This window comes from Marmota flaviventris, chromosome 17, assembly GCF_047511675.1.
Source record: "Marmota flaviventris isolate mMarFla1 chromosome 17, mMarFla1.hap1, whole genome shotgun sequence".
In the NCBI taxonomy this organism is placed as follows: Eukaryota; Metazoa; Chordata; class Mammalia; order Rodentia; family Sciuridae; genus Marmota; species Marmota flaviventris.
Window position 1 is genome coordinate 54,887,728 of NC_092514.1, and position 12,744 is coordinate 54,900,471.

At 56.7% G+C, this 12,744-nt stretch overlaps 1 protein-coding gene across 1 annotated transcript in view; it reads right to left on the minus strand.

Annotated features, from left to right (window-relative positions):
* Positions 1-12,744, minus strand: part of Srcin1 (SRC kinase signaling inhibitor 1) — a 61,051-nt gene that overhangs the window by 32,988 nt on the left and 15,319 nt on the right. Inside the window, exon 2 of the mRNA XM_071603012.1 lies at positions 5,199-5,500. Within this exon, the coding sequence (XP_071459113.1) occupies positions 5,199-5,500 (302 nt within the window). The remainder of the gene's footprint in view (positions 1-5,198; positions 5,501-12,744) is intronic.

Below are 12,744 nucleotides of genomic sequence, written 5' to 3' on the forward strand. Positions count from 1 at the left end.
GCTCTCCCCTCCCCCGGCCGCCTCCGCAGCTGCCGCCGCCGCCGGTGCCCTTTGCTGCAATGCGAGAGCCGCCGCCGCCGCCGAGCCGGCCCGGGCCCTGGTCGCCCCGGTAACCGCGACTCCACCTGGCGCGGCGCGGCGCGCCGCCGTGCACATCCCCTCTCTCGGCCCCCTCCCCTGGCGCGGCCCCGCCGGCGCAGCCCCGCCGCGGAGCGGCGGAGGCTGGTGGCTGCGTCGCCGCGGTCACCCGATACGCCGGTCCGCCGCCCGGGACTCGGGTTGCAGCAAGAGGAAGGGAGGTTAGACAGCCTAGTGGAAGCGGGGGGAGGGGCTATGGCTTGGTCTAACCTCTAGTCGCTTCCCGCGGTCCTCTTCACTGTGCCCACCCCTAAAGGTCTGACCTACCGCCGCCTTCCAGCCCACAGCCTCCCCTCGCCAGGGTCTCAGCTGTGCACTTTGTCCTTTTAATTCTCCTATGATTTAATCCCTAGCCAGTCTGGAAGGCCTATGACGCCTAAATTTCCTTGTTGGCCTCTGATGGATCTTGCCCTGCTGTGTGACTCTGGTCCTCTGCTGAATGTCTCTGTTCCTGCACTTTAGAAAAAACAAAAACAAAAAACCTCAGACTCAGTTCTGGGGGATAAGGGGTGTGATGAATTCTAAGTATCAAGTGATTGCAAGATCTTGTGCACAGCCACTTTCTCAGGTAATTACAAAGCCCTGGGGCAAAGGTCCCCTCAAGCTCTCCTTTCTCCACAAGAGCAGATTCCAGATGTGGACATACTAGAACTCCACCACCTGAGACAACTGAGCTTACCAAGTCCAGCCTCACTCCTGTCGGTCACCCTAACCTTATCACAGCCCAAGATGCTCCATCAGGGGACCTCTTGGGGAGGGGGATAGACACCCAGAACCTGCCTGTGCACGTCACACCTGTCCTCTGCCCCATCACCATGTCTTCTAAGCCCCACTTTGGCCTCCACCACACACTTAGTCACTCAGGACAAGTCTCTCACTTGCTGTCTAGCGTTGGGAGCAGACACATCCCTGTTCCCCAAAGTTCAGCCAAGATGGGACGGAGAACCCGAAAGGAAGTGGGCAGAGTGCCCTGAGTGATGCCAGCAGCAATCTGTTGCTAGATGGAGTTAGCTCAGCTCAGACGGCCATGCTCTGGAGGCTTGTGTCCTATGTGGTCACAATTTTCTTTCATTTAATTTTCAAGCCCCGTTGCTCTTCTCCATGAGGCATGGCTGTGTGAGGAACTGGCACCCCTTCCCTCCACTGGATCTGGCCACTATCCCTCCTCAGCTTCCTAAGCTGAACATCCTCAAGCCCAGCCCCTCCTGGGCAGTCCCCTCCCTATTGCAACGGACTCCCTGGTCCCTCATCCCCCCTTGGGCCTCAGATATCTCCCATGTCAGTGTCCAGGCTTGAGCTGGAGCCCAGCCCTAGTGTCCTAAGTGTGTCCCATCAGGGAAACTGAGACTTGATGAGAAACCTGGGAACAAGGACAGAACCAATGGCAAGATGCCCAAATGTTCTTAAAAACTTGAGATAAGCCTTGAGCATAGAAAGAAGGGTGGGAGAGAGACATCCTGTAGCACTTCCTGATGGTAGAGCATCAGAGGAAGGTTGGTGGTGCTCAGAAATGGAAGAGTAGGGTGTGGATAAGGGAATAAGATGATCTCCTGAGGGGGGTGGAGAAGAAGAGACCTCTGGAAATGCAAGGAGCAAGATGGGATATGGGATTCTCCTTTTTAAAGGAGAAAGAATGTAGAAGTGTGTGTGTGTGTGTGTGTGTGTGTGTGTGTGTTAGTCCTGAGCATGGTCCCTCAAAAAGCTCCTTCCTCCAAACCAGCTAGTTTGGGGAGGTCATTGTAGGAAATTAGATAACCAGGGGAGTTGCAGGTACAGGCCATAGATGTCTCCCCAAAATGGGGGGGTCCTACATAAAAGAGAAAGGATTGCAAAATTAAAATTCTGGATATCCCCCCTCCAAAAGAAAAAATTCCTCCCCAAAGCCAAGCTCTGCCATGGGTTTGGGGGTGGTGGAGGTGGGTGACTCACCTGGGCAGGCTGGCCAGCCCCGGAGGGGGCGGAATCGCCATGGAGGTGGGAGCAGAGGGAGCTGAGGAGGCACACAGGGTCCACGGTCCAGCCGCCAACCTGTGTGTGTGAAGCGGGGGACACCCCATTAGGGGGAGCGGGCAGGAGCCGCTGGGGCTGTGACAGGGCAGGGAAGGGCATGGCTGGGGCAAGCCTTGGGGCACAGAGGTCACACCACAGAGGGATGGAGGGTCTCTTACATTGGCTGCATCTCTAACTAGTACCAGGGCGATTTCTGGATGTTTGTCTCTCCTGTCGGGAGGAGGGTTCCCTGAGCCCAGAGCAGGGGCTTCCCTACCAGATATTCCTGAACTAAATCCCTGTGTCCTTCCTGACTTCCTCCCAGTGCCTGCCTGCCTGCCACATATTACACAGGGAGCTGCTCCTGGCCTTCTCCCTCCTCCTGAGGATGCCACCTCAGGCCTCACAGACATGGGAACACTGAGTAGGAACAACTTCACCCCACTTGTCTCTGCCCCAACAGCACATCTCCTTTCCCTGTTAACTCAGTGGAAGTGACTTCCTCTCCTACCCCAAGGCCACCAGACCTGATTCCTCGGGGACCCGTCCTCACAACCCTCTGGGCTTCAGCATCTTCAGCTTCATACCTCCCTTCCCCTGAGGGCCACTGAGCCAGTGTCATGCTTAGGCCCCCAGCACCCTGTGACATGTGAATTGGCCACTTAGACTCTGAGGGAGGGAATGGACGCTCAGAGAGTGGTTATGCTTGGATTCACTCCCTGGGTATTTGCTCATGCCAGTGAACATGCCAGCTGCCTATGAGGCCCCTAAACATGGCCACATCCTGTCTCCCAGGCCTGCCACCCCTTGAAGCTACCACCAGGATAGCTTCATCTTTTTCCAGCTAAACCTTCCCAGAAGGTCTGTGGTCAGGGCTCTGGTTCCTCACCATCTCCCATCTCCTTAATCCCTGAAATTGGCCATTACGTCACTATGCCAAGAGAAATGAGTCCTTAGCCCTCTCCGGGCCCATAACTCCTGGCTGCTCCCCACTCACTCATCTGGACTTCGGAAGAACAGGTCCTCTTCCAGCAGCTGCTCCCTAGGGCCTTCCTTTTCTTCCTCATAGATGCAGAAGTTTCCTGGTACCCTTCCCTGACTATCACAGGCTCTCTTCTCTCTGCCTTGATGGCCCTCTTATGTCCCAGGACCTACTTCACAAGTCTCCTCCTGAAGCTGTGGTTGCTCTGAAGTTGGAGGCATCCCCCCTGAAGGCCCCACCCACTCCTCAACTCCTCTTATATTCCTCCCCCCCAGACATTTCCTCCCCACCCTCCTGATCTCTCCAAGGCACCAACATCTCTCTGTCACCCCATTTTTTCCAGTCATTGCCTCCTAGATCCAGGCAGCAAACAACTTACGCTTAGTCACCCCTCCCATCGCCACCCCTTCTTTTCATCCTTCCAGGTATACTCTTCCTCTTCTCCTTTCCTTGCCTCCAGCCCCCTAGGGGCCCTCCTAGTCACCATTCCAAAACAAGCATGACACCACGCTCTCTGGTCCCAATTTCCAGCCTTCCCTTGTATGTATATCCCGCAGCTCCCCAACCCCCTGAGCCTCTGGCACCAGCCAAGGGGAAATCTGCGCCACTCCCCAAACCAACTCTGGTATATGCTCATGCCACTGCCCCCCACCCCCGCACCTCCAAGGACAGCATTCTCTTCCTCTCCTCAAACCCTTTCCTCCTTCCAAGCAGCTTTTCCTTCTGGAAGCCTTCCCTGATCAGGTCTGCCCACCTGATATCCCCTCCTCTGAACCCTCTCCATTCGAACTGTGTCCCTCATACAAAGTTTAACCATCCTTCCTCCCCTTTCCCCCCATTTGTCATCAAATGCCCCTGTTCCCACCAAGCCAGAGCACACAGGGCAACCACGGAGGGCCAGATGCTCATCTGTAGCTCTTCTTTATCCCAACCTGACCCTGCTCCCAGGAGGACTCTGGAGCTGGGGGAAGGCAAAAGCCAGACAGAACTAGAGGTGACCTCAGGGGGGGCAAACAGGGTACCAGAAATGTGCCAATGTGTCCCTGTTCCCTGCAGTGAGGGTAGGGACAGGGATGCTTCTCCCCAGCTACACCCAGTACTACCTGGATAAGGGAGACAGAGCAAGACAGAGTGACACTCCCCAAGTATTGACTGAAAGGATGCTAATTTGATGTGTCACCATCCCTTAGTCTCTTCTCCCAGAGGGGACAATACCTGAGTCTCAGCAGCTAATGTGCAGCAATCATTAAGGCACCCCACAAATTCAGAACAGAAAGCAGAATACTAGTCCCAAGAAAGAACTTTCTTACAGATCAGAAGCTCATGCTTGGTGGAGGGGTGCAGTCGGGAACCCAAGGATTGGGGGAAGGTTGAAAAGGGAAGCGTTGGGCCTGGGGCGTAGCTTGGTGATGGAGCCCTGGCCTAGCATGCATGCGCCCCACCCCAAATGGAAGGAAAACGTCCAGTCCAGAGGCAGAGGCAAAGGCCCCAACTCCCTCTGTAAGCAGGAAACAAACAAAGCAACACAGAGAGAGACCTCTAGCTCAGAATCACTCAGTGAGTCTTGGGATGAATCAGGGAGGAAGAGGTAAAAGACCCCAGTTGGGGCTCTATTCTTGAAGGGAGTGTGGACACATCAGATCCACCCTGCTGAGAATTCACAGACCCCACCTCTTAGGGCCCACTGGGGGTGCCAAAGCCAAACATTCCAACTCCACCACTGGGCAGACCCTTGGGCTCAGAAGCCTCAGTCCCCATGGCTGTCCCTTCCCTTCCTCCCAGCCACTGCTCGGCCTCCAAGGCACACCTTCCTGCCCTTCTGCCCAAACAGCCTGAGGTGAAAAGGCTGGGTTCTCTCTACTCAATCCGTGCTCCAAATGCCACCACAGCTGAGCCCCCAATCCGCTTCCCCAGGCTCCAGAAAAGGCCAGCCAGGGCCACTGCCCTGGGGAGACAGTTCCCCAGCTCTGCCCTCCCGCCTCCCATCTGCCCCAGACGCCTCTCATTTGGATTGAGCCTGGGGCACGGGAGCACCGGTCAGCCTCCCTCCCCGCCCGCCGCCCCAGCCCGCAGCAGGGCTCCCACTCACCTGCTCGCGCATCCTGTCCTGCTGGCCTCGGAGGGCCAGGGCGTGCTGGGGGTACTTGCTCTTCAGGTGGTCCATGAAGGCATCACGCTTGCGATCGGCGTCCGCCTTCTGGAGCCCGCTGAGAGCCTCCAGGCTCTGGGCGGCGATCACCGTGTGCCGCCGCTCCGACGTGTGCACCAGCCCCACGTTGGAGAAGCGCCGGCCCCCGCCGCCCCCGCCGCCCCCTCCCCCCAGGGTCCGGTACTCCCGCGGGTACTCGGCATCGTCCGCAGACAGCATGGGGGGGCTGCTCCGCTCCGGATCTGCGAGAGGGGAGAGGGGCGCAGCGGGGTCACGGCGTGCCTGGCCTGGGGCTGCCACCCCCACCGGGGGTCCCTGCGGGGCGGGTCGCAGCCGGCCTAAGCTTAGGGACAGAAAGGCTTCTGGGGTGCGTTCAGAGTTGCCGGTCCCCCCGTGGGGTACTAAGGGAGGGTAGACCAGGTGGAAAATTCACTTAGCGAGGTGTGGGTGGGGAGCAAGGCCAGGAAGCAACTTCGTGTTCCTCCTCCTGAGGCTGGGGCGATAATGACAGTGGGAGGTGCTGTCCTTGAGACCAAAGCATGAGGAGTGGGGCAAAAGGTGGGACACCTTTCTGGTCACACACCCCTTCCCCTTTCTAAAGCTGGTGTACACAGGAGCAGGAAAAGGAGGAGGTGGCTTTTCTATGCTCCTGAAAGATGTAAAACGGAGCCTGCGCGGTGCACCTTTCTAGAGCGTCCTCTAAGGAGAGGCTGGAGGCTCTAGCCTTCTCCTTCAGACCTGCATATCCAGGTCAGAGTATCCTCAAGGTTGGGGGCTGCCTGTAAAAATGGCCAGGACTGGGATACATTGGGGAGTGAGGGCTTCCCAAGGGGATGGAGGCCCAAGGTCTGGGGCAGAGGGACCCCCATTTCCCTCCCTTCCCAGAGACAAACAGATAGACAGACAGGAGAGGCTGGCACAGAGAGAACAGCGAGAGATGGATTTGGGACAAACTTAAAGAAAAAAGAAAGCAGACAGAACAGCTCAGTCCCCTACCCCACCACTTTTTCAGTCTCTCCTCCCAACACACACACAATCTCAAGACCCATAAGAGACGCACAGGGGACAAAGGACAGTACAGAAGCAAGAAACAAAGAGAAGGCCGGGGGTTGAGGTCCCCACGCAGAACTCTGAATCCCTTCCCAGATGCCCACCAGACCTGAGCTCCTGGCCTCTCCTGCCCTGCTGTTCCCTACCCTTGAGCTCACATGACCCATGGCTAGAGGTTCCAGAAGTTGTCCTCACCCCACGCTCAACCATATTCCTGGGCATACAACAGAGTTCTGCCCTTTCTCTCTCCCAGAAATCATCCCCATTGGGAAATAAGCAACCTCCCCAGCACCCACCCATCCCCGCAACCCACCACCCTAAAGCAGCACCCCTTCCAAGTGTAGCCTAGGACTAGGGACTCAGGCCCTGCAGGCCTGATTGTCCCCACACTGCCTGATTGGGGTAGGGGGGCTTCTCTAAGTGCCAACTAGGGCAAAAAGGGCTGAGGCTGGGAATTCTGGGACTCGGCCAGATTCACCAGTGCCCCGCCTCCCTCCATGCATCCAGTGTTCATCAGGCCTGCGGCCAAGCCTCGGTTACCCTCTGCCAACCACAGGAGGAAAAGGGGAATTTAGCCGCATTTTAAGAAAAGCCACCGAGGCCACTGAGTCAGACACACACACACTCCTCCCCTGGCCGTGGCTAAGGAATGTACATCTGGAGCTCACAGCCTGAGAGGATCCAGAAACTCCCACCAAAACCATGGGAAGAGCATCTCCTGCCGGCACGGAGATCCGCAGCCTACCAGGGCCTCCCCACCATTATCATGGCCCAAGAGCCCCTATCTCCCTCGTTAGATGGGTGTTACTGTGGTCGTTTCAGAGATGGCTATAGAGACTCAGAGGTCTGGTGACAAGCCCAAAGCTGCAGTGAGTGGTAGAGGCCAAATTTGATACCAGTGTCTTAGGTTGGCACGCCACACTTCCCTTTGCAGATGACAGTTGTATTGAGGGTGCATGGCCCAGAGCAGGGTGGGCTTCCTTGCTTATCTACCAGTCTCCCAGATGCTAGGCATCAGGGTCACCCCCTCCCTTCCTAAGGGATCCTTCATCCGTCACACCACAATCACTGTCCCCTGCTGTGCTCCCCTAGTGAGGTCCAGGTACAGAGATGACTTTGAGAGGAACATTGCTTTATACTGTAATAATTGTACCTTTATTTTTATAAGGATTAGGGAAAAAAATCCCAATGAGAAGGTCCAACTACTGGTTTCATAGATACTGTTCCTTTGTGATCGCAGTGAGATAAGGTTTCCTCTAAGTAAAAGCATTTAAGTTTAAAGTGAGTTAATAAAAACTATATTGAGTTAATACAATGCCAACGGCTCCCTGATATGGAAGAGATCCTGGAACCCGTTCTGGAGTTCAGCCCTAGCCCTGCCCAAGCCAAGACACCTCCCCTTGTGACAGCCAGCCTTGTTCCTCTGCCTTCCTTGGGTTCTGAACATACATAGCTGCGGCTACAGGTTTCTAAATTCCCTCTTCTAGCTGCTAGCCTCCTGGCCCCAGAAGAGACCTTTATCTCCTCCCTGTCCTCCTTCATGCCCTTCCTTCTCTACCTCCTGGGGGGATCTTGGGGGACACGTCTGGAGTGGGCAAGCAGAGTATCTGTCTGAGACGGGCAGTGACTGTGGGGGACCCCCAAGACTCATCTGGCTCTTCCAGGCAGATGATGGCAGAGTGATCCCAGAGCAGGCAGAGAGGGGGCAGAGTGGGAGCCCCAGGCTGTGCTTTGTGACCACAATCTCATCTTTCTGGGGAAGGGCTAGGTAGTGGGGAGGGATACGCTGAGCAGGCCTGAACTGAGACAGGAGCAGGATGAGTCTCACCACCTCTAGAGGCCAGGGCTCGCCCGCCCCTGGCATTGAGGGGACAGTGCAGACTTTGGGGGGTGGGAGATGGGGAGGGAGCTGGAGAGACAACCTGCTAACTCCAAGGGGCAGCAGCAAGGAGGGACTTTGGTTTGAAATGCTTTAGAATCAATTTAAGAACTTTCGAGATTCTTGGCTTTATTTAACAAAAAGAAGCTGGAGCATCTGAGTACCTCAGTTGTCCTGGCTCCCCACCCCATACACACTCAACTTCTTTCTGCAGGGCCCAGTGGAGCTGGGAGGACCAGCGGGGCTCCTGGTGGGGCAGCCATCTGGATGCCCTTAGGAGAGAGGTTCCACTGCTGGCCTCCAGGCAACCCTGAAAACTCAGACATGACTTCATCTCCTGGGGCCTCCCAAGCACCTCAAGTCAGAGCACTGGGAGAAAAAAGCCCTGCCAGAGAGGCACCTGGGTTTAGTCACCTCCGTCCTCCAGCCACCCCAGGCTAGCCACTCATTTAGTTATCCATTCAGTCAGCAAATCTCCCCTAGGGAGCCCCAGATCTTAATCTGTAAAATGGGGATGTTAACTCCAAATCCTGTCCCACACACTGAGTGGGAAGTTCAGTGGAAGAGAATGGAGAAGCAAGGACATTGTTGTCAATGAAAGATATTCCTGACCTGTGGTGTATGGGTCCTGGCAGGATGACCTCCCGATTACCCCTGAGCCTGTTCCAGCCACCACAAGTTCTCAAGCAGCCCTAACCCTCCCGAGACTGAGCAGCCCAGGAAACGCCAGGGAGATCGATTCCAATATAGCAAGCAGCAGGCTGCAGGCTGGCGGCCCTGGGCCAATCGATACTTTCTGTTCAGTGGTGGGGCCCTGCTGGGGGACCAGGGCAGGTTCTACTGGGAGGGATATGGGGGCTGAAGGACCCTGAGCCAGGGAACTCTAGGGTGAGGGAAGCAGAACTGGGGTGTGCTGGGGGAGTTGGTATGGGAATGAAGCCCCCCACCAAGGGATGCAGATTAATGCAGATTAGGGGAGCCAGGGAGGTATGGAGGCTGCAGGTCTCCCTTCTCTCCAAGGGCCCTTCACAGTCAAGGCCTACTCTAATTCTTTTTTTTTTTTTGTACGAGGGATTGAACCCAGGGGTACTTAACCACTGAGCCACATCCTCAGTCCTTTTCATGTTCTATTTTGAGACAGGTCTCGCTAAGGTGATTAGAGCCTCACCAAATTGCTGAAGCTGGCTTTGAACTTGCAATCCTCCTGCCTCAGCCTCCTTATTGCAGGGATTACAGGTTTATGCCATCATGCCTAGCTTAATTATTGAATCTTGAATCAGAGTCAAGGGAAGATGCTAGGGACTGGCGAAACTGAACATTACAATGAGGGAAAGCAGAAGGTGGGGAGGGGGAACTCTGTCCTGCTCTGCTCAGCCTGGTAAATCAAGGAAGGTGAAAATGGGGGAGGCCGGGGTGACCAGGAAGCAGTGGGCTCCCCCCAGTGGCCAGCTGAAAATAAAGGCGCAGGTGCTGGAGAAGAGAGCGACAGTTATTTGTTCCGACAATTCCAAATTCCACGTTTATTTATGGGCCTGACTTATTTTTATCCTCCACAGCTTTCTTTTACATGAGATCACTGTAACTCATTATAAAAATTAAGATCGCAACATCTTAGTGACACCATCTCATAAGCCATTGGACCCATCCCCACCTGGCGTCTTCACCCTGAATGTCACCGTCTAGTCTGTCCTCTGGCTGCTGCTGGGCAGCATTCACACATGACATCATCATCAGAGGAAGAGAATGGGGAGAGAGGAGGGTGGGGGAGAAGGCGGAAGGGAGACAAAGGGGGGAAATTAGAGGGAAAAGCAAAACCCTAAGCCTCGGCAGAGAGAGCGCAAAGGACTCTGGGGGCCATTGGGGCAGGCCTCACCAGGCCCCCAGCTCAGGACCCTGTCTCCCTCTCCCTGGATAGATCAAGAGGCCAGGCAAGGCTGTCACATGTGTGCCTTGGATCCATTGCCTGGTCAGAGGCAGGCTGCAGGCCTGGCAAGAGGAAGGGCAAAAAGCTCTCTGGTGACACCTGCTCGGGAGCCTCCAGGGCCCCCAGGGCCTCCAGAACTAGGCAGGGCGAGGGGAAGTGCTCACAGAAATTGGTAGAAGCATACAGGGCCTGCCTCTGACCCTGAGCACCTTGCCACACACACGGGCAAACACTTGCAGCACGAGGTTCCCTCAGTCCCCCCTCTGCAGCCAAAGCAAGAGGAGCCCAAGGTGCCCTGGAGGAGGCCCGAGGCGCTGCCACCATCAATTCTACCTGATGACTCCATCCTGCTGACACCTAATGCAGCAGGAAGCACACTGTGCCTGGAGGTGAGAGGCCAGAGGACAAAGGTCAGCCAGGGATGGATCTGTCTCCAGCCTGGCCGAGGCCCTGGGAAGCCTGCCCCTGCCCACCTAGCAAAAAACCTGGCCTCTGTCTTTGGGTGCCCGGCTGTTTTCCCTCTGTGCCCGTGCCCCACACCCCACTGTCTGTCTGTGGGTCTTTGGAGCAGAAGCCCATCTGTGTCTGTTTTCTAAAACCAGCTTTTCCGCCCCATACCACAGCAACCAAAGTCATTTTCCGGGCAATTGCCTTCCTGTAAACATTCCTGTGTAATATCCCCCCAAATTGCTAATGCCCAGCGCCCTGTTGAGTCTCCCTGTCACTCCAGCCAGAGCCACAGAGGCCTGGGCAGGGCTGGGGGGAGGACGTTGGAGGGAGGGAGGCCACTGGACTGGGTATCAGAAACAGGGGCTCAGCTTGGCTCCAGCCAGGGACCCCCAGACCTGTACCCAGGACCTCCCTGTTCCCTGCCAACCCAATAAACCACTCCCCCACCCCACCCCCCAATATCAGGCCACCTCAAGAGAGCCTGTCTGGTGTGGGGGGGAGGACAGAGGAATGACGAGGGGTCTTGGGATGGGGTCTTTGGGGAGGGCCTCTAAGTAACGGAGCTGAAAGCATAGGGGAGGTTAGATGATAAAGGTGACTCCAGGTGACAGGAGTCAGGGGAAGGCAAGGCCAGGCAAGCTGTCATCATTGCGTCCCCATGGAATGATGACAGTGCCCCTCCCCCCAGGTATGAGAGGGAAGACGGAGAGGAAGGAAGAGGCCAAGCAGAGCCTGTTCTCCCAAGATGGGCCCTGCCCACTGTGTGGGCACCGCAGTGGGGAGAGAAGGTGAGCAAGGCAGGAGGGTATAGAGGGTCCTTGGCTGGTGACATCCCTGGGCCCTGTCCCCATCATCAGCATGGAGCTACAGAGTCACCATGGGGAAGAGCTAGGGCAGGCATGTCCAGCTAGGGCACCTAAGGCCAGGGAGGCTGAGCCTTTTAACCTGAGTCACCGCATGGACTCTCTGCCCGGTGGCAGCCTGTGTTCCTGCGCTCTCTTCCATCCCAGGCCCAGGGACCCTGCTGCCCCAGTTCCAGGGAGCTGGGCATCTGGACAGGTGGAACAGGAAGGGGGACGAGGGAACCCTGGAGGGAGCCAGGAGCAGAGGAGATATGGAGGGGGTGGGGAGGGCAGGAGGCCGCCAGCCACAGCTTCACGCGGACAGAAAAACACAAACCAATTTGCACAGATTTAAAGCCCACCGAAGGCCACTTAGTTGGTAAACGAGTTGGAATCTAATTAAAGGACCTCATCAGGGCTGAGGAAGGAGAGCTCACCTGCCTAGGAGAGGCTGTCAGGGTGGAGCCTGGGCCTCTCTGCTCCCAGCAGAGCTTCTGGAGCCTTCCACAGGGAGGAGCATTTGAGGCTCCCTGGGTGGGGGGCATGGCTGCAGCCACTGCTCCCCCTGCCAGTCTCCCCACCCCAGGACTGTCCTGCTCGCTCCGTCCACTCTCTCAGACTGGGAGCAGTCACAGGACAGGGAGTGCAGTTCCCCAGGCTGAGCACACCCTGGTGCAGACCCACGTCTGCCCCCATCAGACTTGAGCCTCACCCTGGGCAAAGCCTGCCTCCTCGCTCAGGCAGGGCCCTCCTACGGCCAGCTCAGAGCCCTCCTTTACTTCACTGGATTGGGGGCTCCTCAAGTCTAGGCCTGTGCCTCCTCCCTCAGCCGAGGGCTCTCCCTGATGGTAGAGATGGCATTCTACACAGATTGGGTGGTCCTGAAGATCAGAACAAGAGGGGGAGACCCAGAAACCACCTCTGGAGGGGGGTGGGGAGAGGGAACAGTCAACGATGCCAGGTTGTGCTCTATGGCCCCCCAAAGCCTTTCCCAGTAGCTAAATCGAGACCCAGGCAGCAAAACGGGCCTGGTTACACAGGAGCTGCAGGCAGAGCCAGAGAGGGGACCCAGGTGTCCTGGCTCTTGGGAACAAGGACTTTTCCATTCCACTATGCCACTTCCCAGAAAGCAACTGCCAGGGGAGCCCCTCTCCAGGCCCCAGGCCCCAGGAGGACACAGACTAACAAGCTCGGAGTCACCAAGCACACTGCAGCACCCGAGCCCAGAGACACATGCTGGAGGGCCATGCCCAGTAAGGCCCTGGGTACTCAGCCCCGGGGAGGCAGTATGCTGAGCACACAGATGCCAGGGTCTCCACGTAACAACCCGACCACACACTC